The sequence below is a fragment of the Gouania willdenowi genome, chromosome 16 (assembly GCF_900634775.1).
Source record: "Gouania willdenowi chromosome 16, fGouWil2.1, whole genome shotgun sequence".
In the NCBI taxonomy this organism is placed as follows: Eukaryota; Metazoa; Chordata; class Actinopteri; order Blenniiformes; family Gobiesocidae; genus Gouania; species Gouania willdenowi.
This window is the reverse complement of record NC_041059.1, coordinates 26548967-26570264: the sequence shown is the minus strand read 5'-3', so window position 1 is coordinate 26570264 and position 21298 is coordinate 26548967. Positions and strand designations below refer to the sequence as shown.

The window sequence follows — 21298 nt, the reverse complement described above, 5'->3', positions numbered from 1 at the left end:
CGAGAAGAAGCAAAACAATCAAATAATAACCGTAAGCTCACAACGCCAATCAGAAAGATTGGACACACCTATGTGGTGACAATTGAACCTAAACCCATTTACTGAACACACACACACGCACGCATGCACTCACACTGACAGAACTGGGTTTGTTGGAACACACAGAACCAAGAACCAGAGACAAAAAATAAACCCAACAGATACCAACAAAAAAAGGTACAGGCACATTCATTTTTTGACTCACTTGTTCGCTCTCATTAGGCATTAGGCAGGGGTACACCCTGGACAGGGCACCAGTCCATCGCAGGGAGACTGACACACAACCACTTACACTCACATTTACCCCTACGGGCAATTTCAAGACCCCAATCATCGTGACAGTCATGTTTGTGGATTGTAGGAGGAAGCCAGAAAACCCTGAGGAAACCCACGCTGTGAGGCAGATTTGCTAACCACTAAATTCACCAATTTACCATTATAATGCACACTTGAAATTAGTTATGTCCTTAATTTTTACAAGTAAATACTAATTATATCATCTTAAATAGTATTATTATCTAATAGTACAATTTCCACTTTAGCAATCTACAGACAATTGAAAGACCAACATTGTCTACACAGTAGTTATTGCTTTAGAATGTTTCTTTTAAATCATTGGGAAAATATTTACAAACAAAATAAATTATTTTTAACTGTAATCCCAGCTGTATTATCATTGAATGTTGGTGTCAATATTAAAGAAGTTTTAAAATGAAGGTATTTTCTGATTAATGACAAGGTGATGCATTTAAAAAGCTTTGATTTCATGTTACTCTGAAATTGAGAATTATTTTTCTTTAATTGCTTTGAAATTTTTTTCTTGGTTCATTGTTGGATTATTATATGTTGAAAATACATATTAGTAATTCACTCATTCATTCACAAGGAACTTGAACAGTGAGACTTTATTTTTTCTTCAAGACTTTATTGTTTTGAACATTTCATAACTCATTTTGTGTGGATGTTGATTTCCGGTTGCTGTCACAACCAATCACCACATTAGCATTAAATAAATAAATCTCAAGTGTTAAAACAATTCCAACAAAACCAGTGAGCTCAGATTTCTGCTCGTGTGTTTGATGGAGTTAAAGTCTTTCAGAAATCGCAGCAGAATCCACAATGTCCATTTTTGCAGCAGAACTGACACTTGGCTGCACGCTTCTGTCTGTTGTTAGAGAGCGTCTGTGAAAGATAAAACACATCATCATCATGTATTCTGCAGTGGTTCCATTTAGTACAGAGGAGTCCAAACTGGTTCCTATGGTCTCTGATTCCAAGGAGAGGCTGTTACTACGCTCTCTGTACAGCTTCAGATCAGAGTCAGGTGTGTTGGAGCAGGTTCTTACCTTCATGGAGTCCATCATAGTCTCATCCATGACAACATCTGGAATCTCTAAAAAGATGGTCTCCTCCAGTTCTTCACCCTGTAAACCAGATGGAAGATTGTCCACATTAGTACAACAAATCCTGACATGGCTGTAAGAGAATTCAGCTGGAGATGTGACCTGAAGGACTGGGACAGCAGAGCTCTGCTGGCTGCACATCACTGTGAGCACAATGGCCACTGCAACAAACACACTCAAAGTCTTCATCTCTACACTCTCAGCAGATCCACAAGATGTCAGATTTCTGTTAGGGACGCTTGTCGGCTTTTGATAATGTTCAACTGCAGAGTGTGGAGATATTTATACCCATTGGACCTCTGTTGCCTCATCACTGGGTTTTCCACATTGAAGAAAGCACTTGTCGTAAGAGACTAGTCACCAAAGATGGCATCTGTCCTTTTGGAGTCTTTCTATTGATCTGACCCATATTACCAGAATAGTACGCAGCAGTAAACAAAGTGTGTCAGTTTGTATTTGTTGACATTGGCAAAGCAGAAATGTGAAACCAGTGGATCAAGAAGCAGGATCATCTGTGGGAAATGTAGTTTTTACAGCATAGTTTACGGTTAGAGGTGATTATGTAATCAGAGATTACATAGTTGGTCAAGATTGTACAGTTCTTCATAGTTAAATAGAATTTTAGATTTGTAATAGATTTGATTTTTAAATCAGGGTCTTAAGCACTGTTTACTCATCCTAGCAGCTTTAAAGTTAGAGCAACAGATCAAAATAAATGTAAAAGACTAAATATTGGAACAAATAATAAAATATCTGTTTTTCTTTTCTCTCCCACAAACTTTCAGATATCTGAAAACAGGTAAAAACTGAGCATGTGATAAACGTCTGTAAAGACTATTTCATGTTTTACCCACATACAGTGTTATATGTGTATGTATATTGTATTTTTAAGACCAGAAATTTCTTCTTGAGAATCACAAAGAAAACTGTTTATCAAATGAAGCTTCTTTACTTTATAATCCAATGGGTAGTGTTGGACCTATTGAAGTGGACATGGTGGGAGACACATTAGTGTTGTAGTGATCCTCAGAAAAGTGGGTATACTCGCTTTGTTTGCCCTTTTTACTAAATGAATCTCAGAACAACACTCTGCTTTAGATAGAGTGAGATGTTAGATCATTCTATTTAGGGTACACAAAAATATATCAGTAGAATTAACTCATTGTCACATCATTTCTGCTGTTTGATCTCACGGAGGAAGGATTATGAAAATACTAAACCAATACTAGTCCACAGAGGAATAACAGGCAACTATTCATTTTGATTGAACCATTCTTTATTTCACAGCAAGGAATCACAACTATTTTCTCCTCTGGCAAGTTATAGTTTCTTTGTAAACTCTCTTAGAACAGCAGGTTTGCTACAGAGAGCATAGGCTAGAGTGTGCCACACTAAATGATCATGACTGGATCAGTTACAGTTTGTTGTTTTTACCCACCAACAAGAAGTCTGCATGAATGTAAAATATTTTCAACATGTTTCACTTAAAGCTACACTTTGTAGAATGGTGAGGTGCTCCACGCTCCCCCTTCACTCCTAAACTAAACTCACTGGTTCTTCTGAACATTTGCGTACAAATGTAGGGACTTTACCTTGTGTTATTAAAGAGTATTCTGATGTTTTAGAGACATTAAAGCATGTGTCACTCACTGATGGGAGGACAGTAAGAAGATCACAGTAACAGCCGCTCCTCATACAAGAAGCCGAGTCCAGCTGATCAGAGCAGACACACAACTCCACATCCAGACTGCAAATGAATAGTGTCTTTTCTCTGTTTCTACCTGAGATAATGTTTCTCTTAGGTTTACAAGCTGTTTATCCCATCTGTTCTCAAAACCAGCGACCGACACTTCTGCTAGAATGTAATGCCATGGGACTTTCCCTACTCTCAAATCGTGAACGCGCATAGACTTTTGACGAGCAGCTCGAGCAGCCAACAGTAATGCTTAAAACAGCTCATGGGATCGCCCTGTTGGTAGAAAGATCTGGGTTCAAGACCTGGGGTGGACACGTGGGTCGTTTTGGTGTGGAGTTTGCATGTCCTCACTGTGCTTTTGTGGGTTTCCTCAGGGGGACACTTAATCAAACCCAGCTCCGGCTCAGTTAAACCAGGATCTTACTGGAACCGTAGTTTCATCCAAGAGAAAACAGCTTAGTTGCTAAAGTAATACAGTCAGTGGTGCCAACAGCTCTCAACCAGGTTTAAACAGCAGGCTTGGTTTATCTGCTGCAGATGCACTCATATGAAACCATGTCATAAATTTGAAAGCACTTTAAAACACTCAACAATGATCTACAAAATGAATAAGGAGTGAAAAAGTCCCATGTTCCCCATGTTCTCACCTTCTACAGATTTATTGTGGTCTTTTTAAAAGGAAATTAAACAGTATATGATGGTAAATATTCATTGATTTTAAATCATTATTAAAACACAAGCACCAGCGCACAAAAAACACACCTATATTTACTCACAACACAGACACACACTCAAACGACCAAACAACACCTGCGTCTAAAGGCACGTTACACACTGAAAGAGAGAGAGAGTGAATTGAAGAGAAAAAGAGAGGCAGTAGGTACAGGGCTCACACCATGACTCTGTGGCCTTACCAGCCGCCATAATTACTATTGTCTTTATGCAATATTTTAGACAGATTATGATTTTGTTTTGAGTGAGAAATGACTCTTACTGTGAATGCATGAGGGTTGGCAGCTAAGTGTGTACTCTTCATTTCATATGGATCAGATCAATAGAAAGACTCCAAAAGGACATCAGTGAGAGTGAGTCAATGTCAACAAGAAGCCTCCTTTAGTAAAAAGTCATGCTGCAATTGCTCGACAAGTGCTTTCTTCAATGTGGAAAACCCAGTGATGAGGCAACAGAGGTCCAATGGGTATAAATATCTCCACACTCTGCAGCTGAACATTATCAGAAGCTGACAAGCGTCCCTAACAGAAATCTGACATCTTGTGGATCTGCTGAGAGTGTAGAGATGAAGACTCTGAGTGTGTTTGTTGCAGTGGCCATCGTGCTCACAGTGATGTGCAGCCAGCAGAGCTCTGCTGTCCCAGTCCTTCAGGTCACATCTCCAGCTGAATTCTCTTACAGCCATGTCAGGATTTGTTGTATTAATGTGGACAATCTTCCATCTGGTTTACAGGGTGAAGAGCTGGAGGAGACCATCTTTTTAGAGATTCCAGGTGGTGCCATGAATGAGACTGTGATGGACTCCATGAAGGTAAGAGCCTGCTCCAACACACCTGACTCTGATCTGAAGCTGTACAGATGTAGTGTAGTAACAGCCTCTCCTTGGAATCAGAGGCCATAGGAACCTCTGTACTAAATGGAACCAATGCAGAATACATAATGATGATGATGGACCTGGAAATTAACTTTCACCAAAGTCATTCATCTTTCACACAGTCAGGATTAGTTGTACTAATGTGGACAATCTTCCATCTGGTTTATAGGGTGAAGAGGGTGAAGAAGATGAAGACACCATCTTTTTAGAGACTCCAGGTGGTGCCATGAATGAGACTTGGATGGACAACAGGGAGGTAAGAGCCTGCTCCAACACACCTGACTCTGATCTGAAGCTGTGCAGAGAGCGTAGTAACAGAGGAGGAGCCAGTTTGGACTCCTCTGTACTAAATGGAACTAATGCAGAATAAGTAATGATGGTGATGTGTTTCATCTTTCACACAGATGAGAAAACTGAGGTGTAGCTTCCGCTGCAGAAGAGGACGCTGTAAACTTCGCTGCAAGTTGTGAAAGACTTTTCCTCATCAAACACAGGAGCAGAAATCTGAGCTGACTGGTTTTGTTGGAATTGTTTTCACAGCTGATATTTATTTATTGGATGAAGATGTGGTGATGATTTAATGACTTGCTTCTGCAACCTGAAATCAGTCTGAGTCTATTCGTCTTTGGTTGTTCTTAAAAGCAGTTAGAGAATGTTTTAATGGCAGATCCTTCACCTGTGTTATATGTTTGTAAAGTGACTCATGTACTATTGTTAAGATTATCCAGGAAATCAACAAAAAGGAATAAAAAATGTTTGATCCAATAAACTCTTGTCGGAAAAAAACCATTGCTGTGTAAGTTCATTTTGAATGATTAAGGGAATTCCATACAACTTTTTAATACACAACTAAATATCAAAAGCATTCACACAAATAAGACAGTTATCAAGCTGAATAAGATTGAAGTTGTGTGAAAGGAACAACCATCTTTTTAGAAGAAAGAAGAAGTCAATGATTTACCCACCAGTGTCAGCCGCTCACTGTTTTAAAATGGTAAAGTAGTTCCATTTTTAAAAGGTAATAAAATTAATACGGTTCATAATAATGTGTTTTTTTTTTGACATACAGGTAGATCTTCTAATGAGTACATTTCAAAGATTTTAGGCCACATTTTTTAAAACAGTGGAGGATCCCTTTAAAGAGCAAAGAGCTGTAAAAATACAAACCACATTATGAGGATAAACAAACCAAAGACTGACAAACATACAGAGCACACCGACGAGAAGAAGCAAAACAATCAAATAATAACCGTAAGCTCACAACGCCAATCAGAAAGATTGGACACACCTATGTGGTGACAATTGAACCTAAACCCATTTACTGAACACACACACACGCACGCATGCACTCACACTGACAGAACTGGGTTTGTTGGAACACACAGAACCAAGAACCAGAGACAGAAAATAAATCCAACAGATACCAACAAAAAAAGGTACAGGCACATTCATTTTTTGACCCACTTGTTCGCTCTCATTAGGCATTAGGCAGGGGTACACCCTGGACAGGGCACCAGTCCATCGCATGGAGACTGACACACAACCACTTACACTCACATTTACCCCTACGGGCAATTTCAAGACCCCAATCATCGTGACAGTCATGTTTGTGGATTGTGGGAGGAAGCCAGAAAACCCTGAGGAAACCCACGTTGTGAGGCAGATGTGCTAACCACTAAATTCACCAATTTACCATTATAATGCACACTTGAAATTAGTTATGTCCTTAATTTTTACAAGTAAATACTAATTATATCATCTTAAATAGTATTATTATCTAATAGTACAATTTCCACTTTAGCAATCTACAGACAATTGAAAGACCAACATTGTCTACACAGTAGTTATTGCTTTAGAATGTTTCTTTTAAATTATTGGGAAAATATTTACAAACAAAATAAAACATTATTAACAGTAATCCCAGCCGTATTATCATTGAATGTTGGTGTCAATATTAAACAAGTTTTCAAATGAAGGTATTTTCTGATTAATGACAAGGTGATGCATTTAAAAAGCTTTGATTTCATTATACTCTGAAATTGATAATTATTTTTTTTGAATCGCTTTGAAAAAATGTTCTTGATTCATTGTTGGATTATTATATGTTGAAAATACATGTTAGTAATTCACTCATTCATTCACAAGGAACTTGAACAGTGAGACTTTATTTTTTCTTCAAGACTTTATTGTTTTGAACATTTCAGAAATCATTTTGTGTGGATGTTGATTTCCGGTTGCTGTCACAACCAATCACCACATTAGCATTAAATAAATAAATCTCAAGTGTTAAAACAATTCCAACAAAACCAGTGAGCTCAGATTTCTGCTCGTGTGTTTGATGGAGTTAAAGTCTTTCAGAAATCGCAGCAGAATCCACAATGTCCATTTTTGCAGCAGAACTGACACTTGGCTGCACGCTTCTGTCTGTTGTTAGAGAGCGTCTGTGAAAGATAAAACACATCATCATCATTATGTATTCTGCATTGGTTCCATTTAGTACAGAGGAGTCCAAACTGGTTCCTATTGTCTCTGATTCCAAGGAGAGGCTGTTACTACGCTCTCTGTACAGCTTCAGATCAGAGTCAGGTGTGTTGGAGCAGGCTCTTACCTTCATGGAGTCCATCACAGTCTCATCCATGACAGCATCTGGAATCTCTAAAAAGATGGTCTCCTCCAGTTCTTCACCCTGTAAACCAGATGGAAGATTGTCCACATTAATACAACAAATCCTGACATGGCTGTAAGAGAATTCAGCTGGAGATGTGACCTGAAGGACTGGGACAGCAGAGCTCTGCTGGCTGCACATCACTGTGAGCACGATGGCCACTGCAACAAACACACTCAAAGTCTTCATCTCTACACTCTCAGCAGATCCACAAGATGTCAGATTTCTGTTAGGGACGCTTGTCAGCTTTTGATAATGTTCAACTGCAGAGTGTGGAGATATTTATACCCATTGGACCTCTGTTGCCTCATCACTGGGTTTTCCACACTGAAGAAAGCACTTGTTGTAAGAGACTAGTCACCAAAGGTGGCATCTTGCTGCTGTCCTTTTGGAGCCTTTCTATTGATCTGTTCCATATGAAAGGACAAGTACAAAGTAGTGAATAAAGTGTGCTAGTTTGTATTTGTTGACATTGGCACAGCAGAAATGTGAAACCAGTAGATAAGCAAGCAGGATCATCAGTGGGAAATGGAGTCATTGCAGCATAGTTTACGGTTAGAGGTGATTATGTTATCAAAGAATACATTGTTGGTCAAGATTGTACTGTTCTTCCCTTCTTGGGAATCACAAAGAAAACTGTTGATTAAATTAACCTTTTTTACCTGATATTCAAATGGGTAGCATTGGAAATATTGAACTGGACATGCTGGGAGACACACTCAGTGGTGTAGTGATCCTCAGAAAAATGGGTAAACTCATTTTTTGTTTTTTTTTTACTTTTTACTATTATCTCTTCTTGCAAGTTATAGTGTCTTTGTAAACTCTCTCTCAGAACAGGAGATTTGCAACAGGTAGCATAGGCCAGAGTGTGCCACTATTATAAGTTAGCACGTCTCCCTCACAGCAATAAAGTCCTGGGTTCAAGTCCTGGGGTGAACACTTGGGTCGTTTCTGTGTGGAGTTTGCATGAGTTTGCATGAGTTTGCATGCTTTCTTGGGAGCTCTCCGGGTAACCAGGCTCAGTTAAACTGGGATCAAACTGGAACCGCTGTTTTATCAAAGAGAAAACACCTTAGTTGCCATAGTAACATTATGGCGGTGCAAACTTGCTCCAGAACAAGGTATAAGCAACATACTTGGTTTACCCGCTGCAGATGCACCCATATGAAACCATGTCATCATCTTTGCAAGATGTCTTTTAGTGGTGCTTTAAAATAGTCAACAAAGATCTACAAGAGGAAAAAGGAGTGAAAAAAAATAGTTTAATACATTTTCTCACCTTCTATGGCTTTAATGCTGTAATTTAAAAGGAAATTAAACAGATTATAATAATAAATGCTTAAAAAGGATTTCAAATCGATACCAATGACGATAGAATCATTGTCTTATTACGTGTTTAATGTGTACTGTACTTTTTAATGAGATGATCACGGTCTGTGTTTTTAACAATCAATTGCCTCTCAATTACTGCACTGAATATCTATTCATTTATGATACAGCGATTCATAATCAGAAAGCTCTTCATATACTGGAACTGGGAACATCGCTCTATTGGGAGGTGATCAGTGCACTCAGAGGAAGTGGCTGCAGTGGATGGATTCAGCAGTGCGTCACATCACACAGCAACATTGCTCCCTCTGTATATTTGAATTAAATGTTTAGTGCTGAGTTTAACAAACTATTTATCAAAACACTCACAATTCTCATAAATTACACCTTATTTAATTGTGATTTACTGCACTTTTTAAAACGCTGACAGGTGCTTGAAAACTCATCAAACTCATATCGATCAGTGTGTGATAACTCATGCTTTAGTTGTTCTCTATACTTTTTTCTTTATCTTTCGCTGCTCAGTAACAGATGACGTTGCATCCTGTTGGTGTCGGCATTGGTTTCTGTTGAATGTTTAGTCAGAGTAAAAAAAGTCAGAGGCAACAGAGGTCCAATGGGTATAAATATCTCCACACTCTGCAGCTGAACATGTTCAAAAGCTGACAAGCGTCCCTAACAGAAATCTGACATCTTGTGGATCTGCTGAGAGTGTAGAGATGAAGACTTTGAGTGTGTTTGTTGCAGTGGCCATCGTGCTCACAGTGATGTGCAGCCAGCAGAGCTCTGCTGTCCCAGTCCTTCAGGTCACATCTCCAGCTGAATTCTCTTACCGCCATGTCAGGATTTGTTGTATTAATGTGGACAATCTTCCATCTGGTTTACAGGGTGAAGAGCTGGAGGAGACCATTTTTTAGAGATTCCAGATGCTGTCATGGATGAGACAGTGATGGACTCCATGAAGGTAAGAGCCTGCTCCAACACACCTGACTCTGATCTGAAGCTGTACAGATATAGTGTAGTAACAGCCTCTCCTTGGAATCAGAGACCATAGGAACCAGTTTGGACTCCTCTGTACTAAATGGAACCAATGCAGAATATGTAATGATGATGATGTGTTTTATCTTTCACAGACGCTCTCTAACAACAGACAGAAGCGTGCAGCCAAGTGTCAGTTCTGCTGCAAAAATGGACATTGTGGATTCTGCTGTGATTTCTGAAAGACTTTAACTCCATCAAACACACGAGCAGAAATCTGAGCTCACTGGTTTTGTTGGAATTGTTTTAACACTTGAGATTTATTTATTTAATGCTAATGTGGTGATGACTTGTGTCTGCAACCTGAATTCAACATTAGCGTAGTTTGTTTTGAAGCAGTGAGACAATAGTTTTATAGCTGATCCTTCATCTGTGCTAATACAACATGACAAGATAAAGAGCAACTACTGTACTATTGTTAATCTTATTGAGGGGATCCATAAAATGGTGTAATGAAATGTTTGAACAAATAAACTCTTGAAGAAAATTTTCAGTCTCACTGTTTAAGTTCCTTTTAAATGAATGAGTGAATTACTAACATGTATTTTCAACATAAAATAATCCAATATTGAAACAAAATAAAATATCAAAACAATAAAAAAAAAAAATTAAAGAAAGTTTTCATTTCAGAGTAAAATTTCTTCATTTGATAAATTTTTTAATATTCAGAGTTGACACCAACATCCAATAATACTAGGGCCGTTCCAGTCACTGAACGGACTCTCAGGTTAAAGCTGGAAATAACCCTGAGCTGTTTTTGATGAAATACCCCCTGGTCAGTTAGTATCAGTGTTGGTCAAGTTATTTGGAAAGTAATTAGTGATTACTCCTCCAAGAAAACATTCCAGTTACTTAAAGTTTACTTTTTTTCAAAAGTAACTTGGTACTTTATTTAATATAATGAAGTTACTTTTCAAAAATGTAATACACAACATACAGGAACATCTAAAAGAAAATTCAATATTATGAAAAAATTTAATATTTTTGGTCACGGAAAATTTTAATATTACATAAGATCAATACAACACATTTGATATTTTAAACAAAAACATAAGGCTTCTGAAAAGTAAGTTCATTTCCATGCACACAATACTTGGTTGGGCCTCCTTTTTCATTAATTACTGCATCAATGCGGCATGGCATGGAGGCAATCAACCTGTGGCACTGCTCAGGTGTAATGGAAGTCCAGGTTGCTTTGATAACAGCCTTCAGGTCATCTGCATTGTTGGGTATGGTGTCTCTCACCTTCCTCTTGACAGTACCCCATACATTCTCTAGAGAGTTCAGTTCAGGCCAGTTTGCTGGTCAATCAAGCACACCAACACCATGGTCATTGAACCAGCGTTTGGTACCTTTGGCAGTGTGGGCAGGTGCCAAGTCCTGCTGGAAAATTACATCAGCATCTGGAAGCCCAACCCAGCACAGACTGTGGAAAATTCACACTAGACTTCAAGTAATGTGAATTCTGAGCCTCTCCACTCTTCCTCCAGACTCTGCGACCTTAATTTCCTAATGATATGCAAAATTTACTTTAAAGGACTTTGGACGACTGAGCAACAGTCCAGTTCTTTTTCCTCCACAGCCCAGATAAGACACTTCTGACATTGTCACTTGTTCAGGAGTGGCTTGACACGTGGATTGCAACATTTGTATCCCATGTCTAGGATTCGTCAGTGCGTAGTGGCTCTTGATGCGCTGACTCCAGCCTCAGTCCACTCCTTGTGAAGCTCCCCCAAATTCTTGAATGCATTTCACTTGACAATCCTCTCAAGGCTGCAGCCATCCCTTATGCTGCTGCACCTTTTCCTTCCATTCAACTTTCTATGAATATGCTTGCATACAGCACTCTGTGAACAACCAGCTTCATTAGCAATGACCTTTTGTGGCTTATCCACCTGTCAATGACTGTCTTCTGGACATCTGTCAAGTCACAGTCTTCCCCATGAATGTGGAGCCTACTGACCCAGACTGAGAGACCATTTAAAGGCTCAGGAAACCTTTGCAGGTGTTTTGAGTTAATTAGCTGATTAGGGCGTGACACCATGACTTTCTAAAACTGAACTTTTTCACAATATTCTCATTTTCTGAGACACTGAATTTTGGGCTTTTCGTTATCTGTAAGTCATAATCATCAAAGTTTCAAGAAATAAAGGCTTGAAATATTTCACTCTATGTGTCATGAGCCTATATCATATATGGGTTTGACTTTCTGAAATGAGTAACCAAAAATATTCAACTTTTTCATGATATCCTAATTTTTTTTAGATGTACCTGTATTAATCAGTAGGCCTTTCAGCCTAATACTATTATTTTGGCATGTTCCACATTTAAAATTGAATGAAATTAAACAGTCTCTTTTTGAATCTTGTTTTATTCCATTCTTTTAACACCTATGCACATTGCATCAAACAAAAATGAAAATAAATGCAACATTTTCTGACCTGAACAAAATGGTTAAAAATTTAAATTTATTTTCCACACATTATGCCTAATAAAATAAAATTACTATTTCTTTTATTAACTTATATTTTTTGCTTATTCCAGCATATTGGGGAAAAAAAGTACTACTTCATTTGAATAGAAAAATAAAAAGTAAAACAAATACAGCAACGCAGCGGACTATCCACAGGTCAGGTTTATTATTTATCTTTACAAAACACTTTTATTCTCAATTTTGGCAGATATACCTGTCAATAGCTCTTAGACTGAGTGTCGAAGTGACTTGGATCATAAGGGCTGTGATTGGTCCGCTCCAAACCTCACTCCGTTCATTGCCTTTTCCAGTCGATATCACCATGTTCTAACTTTTTGGAGAGTGTTCCAAGAATTGTTTCCAGAGGTGAAAGTAATGGATTACAAGTACTCCATTACTGTAGTTGAGTTGCTTTTATAGGTACATGTACGTTTTTCAGTTCATTTCTGAATCATTAATTATATCTGTATGTTTTAAAAAAAATAAGTCATTCATTCATTACATTTCTACACCCAACCATTCCTGAGTGAACTATACATTTTTGTGAATCTTACGATTTCCGTTTCATGGTCTCAGGTCAGCAGTGTATGAAGGCACATTGAACATAATCTATATGTTCTTAGTCATGCCATTTCTGACATTTCTAACCCCACATGGCACATTTAGCATGGCACTGTTTAAAGGTTCATAAATGTAGCTATACTTAGAGCTTGATCATTTTTTTAATTTCATTTAATTTTGATTTGAATGTATTGGTGTTATTTTATTTAAAAAAGAATTGTACATTTTGACAAACCTTTTATTTTATACAGATGCCTTTGTGGAAAATAAATGAAGCTCCAATTGCAAAATTTGGTCTCTTCCTTTTTATGTTTCTACATGAGATGTTTACTGTATGCAAGGGAACCGTGGCAAGATTTATTACAAATAATAAAGGTGGGTGGTCAAAGTAACTAGTAACTTTTACTTTGAGTACTATTTAATTGACCTACTATTTACTTGTACTTGAGTTTCTTTTATGCATCTTTTACTTGAGTACAATTTCAATCAAGTAACAGTACATCTACTTAAGTAGGATACACATATCAGTTCTCACCTCTGGTGGTTTCTACAATGGATTGAGTCGAAGAAAGAACCGAGACAAGCAAAAAGCGCCAGTGTTTTATTGTCCTTTCATGGCTGCACCACACGTGAAGCACCGCCAGAGTCCACTCATGGACAAACAGTGTGTTTTATGTTATTATCACGACTCTGGCTCATCTCTGTACCTACAGAGTGTGTGTGTGTGTGTGTGTGTGTGTTTCATTAAGTGCAAACAATGACCGATGCTGTGGAGGCTGCCAGAGGAGCAGACATGACGTTATGTTTAAAGCCTACAGCTCCATTCAAGAGACTGATACACTTTGTTTGCATGTTGCATATGTTTAGATTGAAGAATAAAGCACACGTTCTGTGTCCAACAATACACGCATAGATAGGTAAGTAATAATCCCAAAATAAATAGCATTTAAAGATGCTTAAAAAAATTAAATATTGTTTACTGTAACTAGAAGATAAAGTCTTATTAATGCTTGTCTGAAACTACTAACACACACACACACACACACACACACACACACACACACACACACACACACACGTAAAGTTACAGGGCAACACAGAACCCTTGTTGTCAACCTCCACGTCATGTTGATGACGCAGTATGAATTGATTTATATTCTTACAATCAAACTACATCAATCTGTGCTCGGCAAGTTGGCCTTCCAGATGACCTGATAAATTGGATTTAAGCATTGCAGACTTTATATGGATGTGTTTTTTTAAAAGCGCTTTTAATAATAAAGACGTAACGACTGACTGTCAGCTGTCTGACGTCATACGCTAGCAGACAAAAAAACTGCATGGCGGAAAAGCGCTTCTGGCACCATTCAATGCAGCAGCAGCGTATGTAGCGTTAGCATTAGCTCTGCAGAAAATCAGCCTTCACTATCATGTTAAAAATGAAAAGTAGCAGGTTGAGCCACTGCAAGGAAAATGTATTTGTATAATGCATTTCATACACAAGGCAATCCAATGTGCTTTACATGACTAAAATGTGCAACAGTAAACATTTAACAGTTTAAAAATCAGTAACATTAACATCAGCAGTAATTACATTAAATCAACAATAACATTATTCAAAATCTTCCTCTCAGTCTAGACAGAAGAGAAAAAGAGTGCCTTTAACTTGGATTTAAAAAGAAAAAAAATCACATTAGATGCTGACTTCATCTCTGGTGGCAGTTTGTTCCACTCCTTTGCAGCATAACAACTAAAAGCAGCATCACCACGTTTACTATGAGCTCTGGGCTCCACTATCTGACCTGTGTCCAGAGATCTGAGAGACCTGCTGGGTTTATACCTGACAAACATGTCACTGATGTATTCTGGACCAAACCCATTCATAGATTTACACACCAGCAGCAGAACTTTAAAGTCTATTGTGAGGCTGACTGCTCATTTAACCTGAACAGATCTTGTTGCACATCATTTTTTTTTATCAATACTGTATTGTTTTTATGTTGAAAAAACAAAGCAGAAGAGTCAGGTAAACCTGAAATTGACTTTTATTGTAAATGTATTGGGTACTGAATATGAGAGCAGTAAAGGTTAACATCCTGTTAAGTGTTGGTTGGACTTTTTCAAATAAAATGTAAATACATTTGCCATTAAATGTGGTTTACTTGTTTATGTACATAATACAATTATAGATGATTTTTTACAAGAAACCTATTGGTTTGTAGAATGCTGAGATGGAAATTGACTCTTTCATTGGTTGAGAATTTTTGTTGAAACTCACTCCCCACGTAATATGGCAAACAAAGCTGAGCAGCCCTCTAACATTTTCAGACACTTTACAGCTAAATACTAAACACATTTAGGATGATTCAACTAATAATTCATAGTAAAAATAAGGAAAAACTCATTTCAAGTGTGCATTAATAATGGTAAATTGGTGAATGAAGTCACTTAAATATTTGGTGAGCACACAAACGCACACACCCAAGTCAGTGCACACTGTTTCAGACACACAAACCTACACAACCCTGAACTACACTAACTGCACAAAGCACCGCATGTGAACGCACAACCACCATCCCACAAAAATGACTTTGTGGTCTTACTCGAACACCGTAATAACTGTTGTTCTCTCTGCATGCAACATTTTGGACATACTTTATTTGTGTTGTGTACTCTTAACTTCATTTGGGTCAGATCAATAAAAAGGCTCCAAAAGGACAGGAGTGAGTGAATCAATGTCAACAAGAAGCCATTTTTAGTATCCAGTGCTTTCTTCAATTTGGAAAACCCAGTGATGAGGCAACAGAGATCCAATAGGCATAGGTCATTTATTCTGATTGTCCTTCACAAACATTAACTTTACTGATTACATCCAGCCATGAACTTTCTCCACAGTGCCTTGGCACCCCTTTCACGGCTTCAGCGTAGTTTAAATCCTTGGTCTGTTTTTCTTTTTGTATTTTTACAGCTTTCTTACTTTCTTCACATCCACGTAATGCTGTGCTATGCTCCCCAACACAGTTAGCACACTTTAGTTGTACGCCTTCTTCACACATCCCACATTCATGATCTTCAGCACATCTCCCACACCGCTGCTTTCCCTGACACACTGGTGCAACGTGTCCGAACCTTTGGCATTTAAAGCACCTGAGGCGAGGGGGAACATGAGGCCTCACATCATAATATAGATACCCCATGAATATTTAGAAGACATAGTATCTCCTTTTAAATGTCATCAGCACTAACAAACAGTCACACCTCTCTCCAAAACGCATATTTTTCAAACATCTGACCTCCATCACCGGGGCTACCAACATTTTATCCCTTAGCACCTCCTCTGAGACACTTGTTGGGATACCATACTCCACCCCTTTATGGAAATCTCAAGTCCACACTTTAGCTTCTTCCAACTTTTCTCCAGTCTTTTCCACCTTTCTCACTTTCTCAAACTGATCTCGATCCTTAAACACGACTAGCAGAGAACCACACTTTTCACTTTTCTTATTGCTTCATCAATTTTGTCAACAAAACCGGGCTACAGTCAGTGAAACTACCCTCCTATATCAGCTTGAAAAACACTTTAAGCTCATCACCTCTTTTACCCTGGCTTTCCTGACCTAGTTCACTGTCCTTTTCCCCCGGCAGACAAAACGCGTCAAACTCTTTTGTCCATTTCTTTCTGAACCTCATTTTCCATGCCACAAACTTCCATTCTTGCTCCCTCAATCACTTCCTCGTGACGACATCTTCCCTCGAGCCCTCCTGGACTGTACCGAGAGCTCCTTCTTTGGTTCCTCTCAGATTTTATACTGCGTTGACTTCCTCCTCCTCGTTAGTGGCACTTGGTGTAGGCAGGTGTACCTGAGTAGAGAGGGAAGCAAAGGCAGAGAAACACACACACCAAAACACAGCATGTAAATATTTTGTTCAGATAATATTTTTTTGACATATGTGCAATTTAGTGAGGGGGGTATGTGTCAATTTATGTGTATCCTTCTTTTTCTTTCATTTTCAGCTTCCAATATCTCAAAAATTACACCACATAGGAAAAAGAAAATTGGTATAGTGACACAGCTCCACCTACTCTCCCAGAATATACAAAAAATATCTTCTATACATCCTATCTGGTGGACATGCCAGCTCCTCAAAATTGGAAATTTTGGGCTCGAACATGTTTGTGCCTTCAGTAAACAACATTACTTTAAATTCCAGGGAGCCTCAATTTTATCAGCGTTGAGCTACGTACATAAACTGTTCAAATCACTAACGATTAGTCACATATATGCATTGGTCCCTGGGTGACAGTCTCTTGAAATCTGAAAAAATACGTAAATACCAAATTTCAGTTTCCTATGTGATGTAGTTCCTGAGATATTGGAAGTTGAAAATGGAACAAAAATACGAACAAGTGAAAATTGACACACACCTCACGGTACAACTTCTGGGGGGTATTACAGAAAGTTATGTTCAAAATCTGAGAATTTTCGGGCTCAAATGAGGGAAACTCTGAGTATTCCATTCCTGAAGGCAAGGTATGTTCTGAGTATGTCACCATGGTAACATTCTCCACGAATTGAACCTGCTAGCTGGCAGGTTTTGTGAAACTCTGGGTTTCTACCTGGCTCCGCCCACATGAACACCGCTTCTCAAGGACAGTGTTGGGAACGTTACTTTAAAAAAGTAATTAGTTATAGTTACTCACTACTTGTTCAAAAAAGTAACTGCGATAGTAACTAAATTACTCTATAATAAAAATAACTCATTACCAGGGAAAGTAACTATTTGCGTTACTATTTTAAAAAAAAAAAAAGTTGCTCCATGTCAAATAATTCAGATTTTTTAGATGTGTGTGTCGCTGTGAGATGCTTCATTAAATTTGAGTTGCTTACAATGGATGTCAACAAAGTCTTCTCTCCTGGATATAATGTACACTTCACATGTACGTTCTTGCCTTTGACCACAATTAATTTAAAGTAGTATTTGTATCGTCACCTTAAAAATGGCAACTTTTCATCAGACTGCTCCACGCTCGCCATCTCTGCTACTTCATCCAACCTGTGTGTGTGTGTGTGTGTGTGTGTGCTGGCACGTCGCCTTAGCCAATCATAATCACTCACCTTGTTTTTAACCCGCCTCCTCTTGCTGGCACATGTGTAAAAACACTGGCTCTGATTGGCTACCATGAAACATGACACCGCCTAAGCCAATCATAATCGCTCACCTTGTTTTTAACCCACCTGCTCACAACAGCTGAGTCAGAAGCCGGGGATGCTTTCGGAATAACATTTTATTCAATCAATACATGTAACGCACCGCATTTAATGTTCAGTAACGATAACGGCGTTGTAACGGCGTAAAAAGTAATTAGTTAGATTACCCCGTTACTGAAAAAGAAACGCCGTTACAAAACGCCGTTATTTTAAACGGCGTTATTCTAAACACTGCTCAAGGAACACTTTAATTTACCTTGACACTCTTCTCTGACACGCACTAGTAACATCACACACCACAGACGTGCTCACGTCATTACAAATGTTGTGCCACTTTATGGGGGTTTTTTTTTTAGCAAACGGTCGTTTTCTATATAACATCGTGGATGCAGATCATCTAGGCAAAGACACTGTAAGGTTGATCTGCATTAAAACACCTACTGACGTCTGAAGTAAAGCTCCATGGGTACAAACCTGTGACAAATGTGAAGGGGGAGATGTCATTTTAAAGGAATACACATTTAAGGCTCGACATCAAAGCTGATATCCGGAGTTTCTGAGAAATCTGTTTATGTATGATTCTTTTGAAATGCGGAAAACTACCTAACTAGTCTTTTACTATGGTCTACTGCCAGTGGTCATTCATATACATCAATGTATATAAGTCCTGATTTTGTGCGATAGAACCCTATACAAATGGAAACGAACGCCGTGATTGCCCAGAAATTAGGCTTTGACTTCCTGTTCGGACTCTGTCAATCAAATATATATATATATATATCAATTAATTACATTTAAGACAGTGCACTTGTGAGTTTATCTGACTGGTTATACTGTGATTTTTTATTCGAGGTGAAATATGAACTAGGATACATTGTAAAGTTCAGGTTTAAAGTTTTTAATTAATACATTAATAAATATTCAAAAATATAAGTGAAACACCATGATTGCCTTATGTTTTTTGGTTTATGTAAAAAAGGGCACCACACCACTGAGGATCACCACACCACTGAGTGTGTCTCCCAGCATGTCCAGTTCAATAGTTCCAGTGCTACCCATTGGAATATAAAGTAAAGAAGGTTTATTTGATAGTCAGTTTTTTTTTGTGAATCACAAGAAGGAATTTCTGGTCTCAAAAAGACAATATACATACACATAGAACACTTTATATGTTAACATTAAATAGTATTTACAGATGATTATCACATGCTCAGTTTTGGGCCTGTTTTGAAAGATTGTGTGTCAGAAAAGTAAACAGATATTCCAATATTGTAGTAATATATATTTACTTTTACAGTTAGTCAAAATTATTTACATTTATCTTGATCTCTCTTGCTTTATCTTGGGCAGAATAAAGCAGCTATGATGAGTCAGCAGTGTAATTAAAGTTAAACATGTTTTTAATAGCTGATGTACTATTCCCTGATATTGATTTCAACTAAGAACTATACAATCTTGACCAACTATGTAATATCTGATTACATAATCAGCTCTTACCGTGAAATATGCTGCAATAACTACATTTCCCACTGATGATCCTGCTTGTTGATCCACTGGTTTCACATTTCTGCTGTGCCAATGTCAACAAATACAAACTGACACACACTTTGCAGAGGATAAACTATGAAATGTCAGAAAAAGCCTGTGATAATGTGTTTATGATCTTTGTTTAATGCTGTGTACTCTTCAGTAGGGATGGGCGATATTGACCAAAAAAAATGATCCCAATAACAATAAAAATCACAATAAATCAAAACTATAAATAAAAAAAATTAGACAACTTAGTGTAAACAGGTTCCTTAATCTTAATCTTAATAGATCAACATTAGATACATTAAAAAAGGCTACAATAACTGCTGACTCAATTAGTTCATGAGCTGATATTTCATAGAATTTATTTGTGCATGTGGATTACTATTCCTGTTATTGTATGTAATTCATTTATTTCCTCACTTGTAATAAAATTATTATTTTTATTATTATTATTATTATTTAAAAGCACATGAAAAGCACAAATAACTCCAATAGTGTTTTTACTGCTGATGAATCTTGTTTATTTCATATTTGATAATGAGTTACATAAAGTTATGATTGATAAATAACTCTCTGATTTCCTATAATTAAACCAGATAAAGCTGATGATTTAATCATTCAGTATATTTTGGTGTAATAATCTCAATAGTTACATTAGTTTAACAGCTTTGTCTGTTATTAATTAGAAATTATTGCATTTCACAAGTTGGAACGAATGAGTAGTGACATTATTATTTATGCTAACATTTATTTCACACAACATGTGACATGTATAGCTTTTATCTTTCCATAGTGAAGTGTTAAATCTGACCATAAACAAATCGATGGCTCTCTGTGGCTTTATGACAGTAAGACGTGTTCTTTTACCTGGTCTATTCCTTATATGGAGTGATTAGCATTAGCTCTTAGCCCAGTCAGTGTATCGGTGTGTTAGCTTAGCATAGTTAGCTTTAGACGATCACCTCACACACAGACAGATGACGGTGTGTGCGGGGGCGGTGGCAGTGCACACGACATTCTTACCGGTGAGAATGTTTTTGACGATAAATCATACGATAAAACGGTAAAATATCGCACATTCCTAATCTTCAGTTTATATAATAATAATAATAATAATAATAATAATAATGCATTTTATTTCTCAGGCACCTTTCAAAACCTCTCAAGATCACATTACATTGAAAAAATAAAATGAAAATTAATAAAATCTGAATGAATACAATGAAAACATGCATTGATATAAACAATCAAAAGAGAATGAAAGGAAACAGAGAGTAGCGTGTTATGTAGGAAAGGCCTGTTTAAAAAGGTGATGTAAGTATCATTATGAATATATCCAAACCTCTCATTCAGGGAGTCATACTTTGTTTTTGAAGAAATAAATTGCATCTGAAGTTACTCACAACATAAGTAGCTGTTTTACAAGGTACTTTTTTACTTTAACTCAAGTGCTTATTTCCATGAGTACTTTTATTTCTAATTGAGTAATTGTATTATGAAATAACAGTACTTTTACTTGAGTACCTTTGTTGTTTATTCTACCCACCACTGGTGATATGCTGAGATGAGGGGGTACAAGTGTTAATTCATATGATCAGATCAATAGAAAGACTCCAAAAGGACAGAAGTGAGAGTGAGTCATTATCAACAAGAAGCCACCTTTAGTGACGAGTCTCATTACAATTACTCAACAAGTGCGTTCTTCAATGTTGAAAACCCAGTGATGAGGCAACAGAGGTTCAATG

At 37.5% G+C, this 21298-nt stretch overlaps 2 protein-coding genes across 2 annotated transcripts; one reads left to right on the top strand and one right to left on the bottom strand.

Moving 5' to 3' along the window:
- Positions 1 to 4386: 4386 nt before the first annotated feature.
- Positions 4387 to 5309, top strand: LOC114478491 (hepcidin-like). The gene is made up of 4 exons (XM_028471594.1): positions 4387 to 4522; positions 4604 to 4681; positions 4914 to 5000; positions 5149 to 5309. Exons 1-4 carry the CDS (start codon positions 4436 to 4438, stop codon positions 5212 to 5214), a joined length of 318 nt encoding a protein of 105 aa, XP_028327395.1. The 5' UTR covers positions 4387 to 4435; the 3' UTR covers positions 5215 to 5309.
- A 1789-nt stretch (positions 5310 to 7098) lies between these two features.
- On the bottom strand, positions 7099 to 7647 carry LOC114477882 (hepcidin-like). The gene is made up of 3 exons (XM_028470551.1): positions 7512 to 7647; positions 7353 to 7430; positions 7099 to 7185 (listed from the first exon to the last, which is right to left on the bottom strand). Exons 1-3 carry the CDS (start codon positions 7596 to 7598, stop codon positions 7099 to 7101), a joined length of 252 nt encoding a protein of 83 aa, XP_028326352.1. The 5' UTR covers positions 7599 to 7647.
- Positions 7648 to 21298: the final 13651 nt, after the last annotated feature.